The sequence below is a fragment of the Cyprinodon variegatus genome, unplaced genomic scaffold (assembly GCF_000732505.1).
Source record: "Cyprinodon variegatus isolate N-32 unplaced genomic scaffold, C_variegatus-1.0 Scaffold316, whole genome shotgun sequence".
NCBI lineage: Eukaryota > Metazoa > Chordata > Actinopteri > Cyprinodontiformes > Cyprinodontidae > Cyprinodon > Cyprinodon variegatus.
In genome coordinates this window covers 619,030-621,206 of record NW_015150769.1, presented here as the reverse complement: position 1 = coordinate 621,206, position 2,177 = coordinate 619,030, and the positions used below count along the sequence as shown (strand labels likewise).

Sequence of the window (2,177 nt, the reverse complement as noted above, 5' to 3'; positions counted from 1 at the left end):
TTTTTTTTTTTTTTTAAATACCAACAGGCCAGAAAGAAAATGAGCTTAAATGAGAGAAAACTAATGATTCTATTTTTAAAATGTAAAACATAATTCCTCCAGTAAAGTACAGATAGTCAACATTTTTACTGAAGTAAGGAAGTATTTCTACTTTCTAACATGACGCCTCCGTGAGATCAGCTCCAGTTCCAGACTGGTTAATGTTTGCTTTGACTAGGCCGTTCTAGTTCCACCAAGTGATCCGGATCCAGAAGCGTCTCCATCCTGATCCACTGCTTTAGTCATTTATTGATTTTTTTTGCCTACTTCATGATGTGAAACAGGTTCTGCCTCATGTGTTTCTTAACTAAGGCCAAATTCATGATCTTTATTATTTACAATAAAAACCTGCTCTCAGTTTTCACTTTAGTTGTCTTTACTTTCAGAATCTGTTTGGTTTTAAATGAGGAGCAGTGATAATAAAATGTAAATACTAAACGCATCATTTAGAGGACCTGTTTTACTGAAAACACGCAGAATGAATCTTCAGGTTAAAGTTATGTGTTTCTATTCAATCTAATCCCGGTGGAGTCGCTGGCGCTGCTGCCTTATTGACCCGTTTAGGCCTAGATTACATCACAGATGATCTCAGAATGAAATCAGCTTTCAGATAAAATTCCCAGTCCCTGTGATTAACGGCCACGCTGACCCTCTGCAGCTCCTCGCTTTGGCTTAGAACAGATAAGGAGACAACAGAGCAAGGTAAACAGGATCTCTGCTTAAAAAAGAGAAAAAAAGGGTCAAAGGTCTCAGATTGTTGTCAACTCACGTCGGGGTATTCTTTGACAGGAACGTAGAGCTTCTCCTGCAGCTGAGCCACGGGGCCGATGGCCTCGGGGAGCTCCTCCATGTCCCGCCCGTTGAACATGCCGCCGTTTAGCGTGTCGTTGTACATGTCTTTGCGCACCCTGCCGATCTCTGGAGCGCAGGGAGGTGAGATCAGAAAAAGGAAATAAATAAAGAGGGGTTAGGTCGTGAGATGGTTTCTTCTTCTTTCTGCCTAAGGCGATGACTCACTGCGACCAATTTACAGGAAACTCTGACTGCCGTGACTGAATGACACAAAGAACTGCAATCACAAGTATTCTGCACCACCGTGTTGAATCTAACAATCAGACCTGCAGAGGCGTCGCTCGTTCTGGTTTCAAACCCTTCCGTCTTCTTCAGGCCTCAGAGTCCATTAGTCTAAAACTTCTGGTATTAAAAAAGTCTGATGCAGCCCTTTGGTCTACAAATCAGTCGCTGCAGTCGGCCTGAGCCACACTAAAAAAAATGCTGTTCTAAAAATACAACTTATCCACAGTCAGAAAGCCTGGTGTTGCACCACAGTTACCCCAAATAGAGCAACTGTGCTGCTGAAAAGCACAAAGTAACGGCGTTTAGTTTGACTCTGAGGAGAGGAGCCGGGCAGACCAACACCGCTTGGTGGTTTTATTGCAGCCTGGCCTTCTGGTTCTGACTTAGACTGATTCTGAATTAGTTTCCAAAGATTATAAGGCATAAAAAGGAACTCTTCAAAGTCTTTGATGTAGCTAGTATTTTAAAATCACATTAGATTAGCCTGCATTTGACTCTGGTGAACTTAAAGAAATGCACCAAAAAGTCTTAAACTTCCAAACGGGCGTGCAAGTCGTGCAATGCCTTGGTCTTCGACGCGGCCGACCCGGGTTCGAATCCGGCCTTTGGTCCTTTGCTGCATGTCTCTCCCCTTTTCCTGTTAGCCTACTGTCAGAAAAATGAGCCACTATTGCCGTTAAAAAATAAATAAACTTCCCATCATTTAAATGCTAACGAGAGCTAGCATGGTCTTATTTCCCTCACTTATAAGACAGATTCAACTTTTTATCGGCTGATTTGCCTTTTTTTATATATATATACTCTGTTAATAGAATTTGAAATTGTTATTGCAATAAAATAAACCACAATCTCCTTTAAATAATAAACATAGCACTATTAAAGTAGAGCTACAGCGATCCAATTTATCCAGTCGATACCTTTGCTGCTACCTCAGGCTGAATGAACGATGGAGCTCAGTGTGAAAGTGAAGATCTCAGGCTTGATATAAACATTGTTTGAAAAATGATGATAAATTAGCACAGATAGAAATAATCTGGCTGCTGCGCTGCTTGTTGTCAGGA

The 2,177-nt window shown here is 41.5% G+C and overlaps 1 protein-coding gene across 3 annotated transcripts in view; it reads right to left on the bottom strand.

Moving 5' to 3' along the window:
• Positions 1–2,177, bottom strand: part of LOC107090926 (protein quaking-B-like) — a 38,375-nt gene that overhangs the window by 26,020 nt on the left and 10,178 nt on the right. For all 3 annotated transcript variants that reach the window (XR_001481503.1, XM_015384570.1, XM_015384571.1), the window contains exon 2: positions 809–957. Coding sequence is in view for 2 of the 3 variants with exons in the window: in XM_015384570.1 (XP_015240056.1) it covers positions 809–957 (149 nt within the window). In the remaining variant the exon portion in view is untranslated. The remainder of the gene's footprint in view (positions 1–808; positions 958–2,177) is intronic.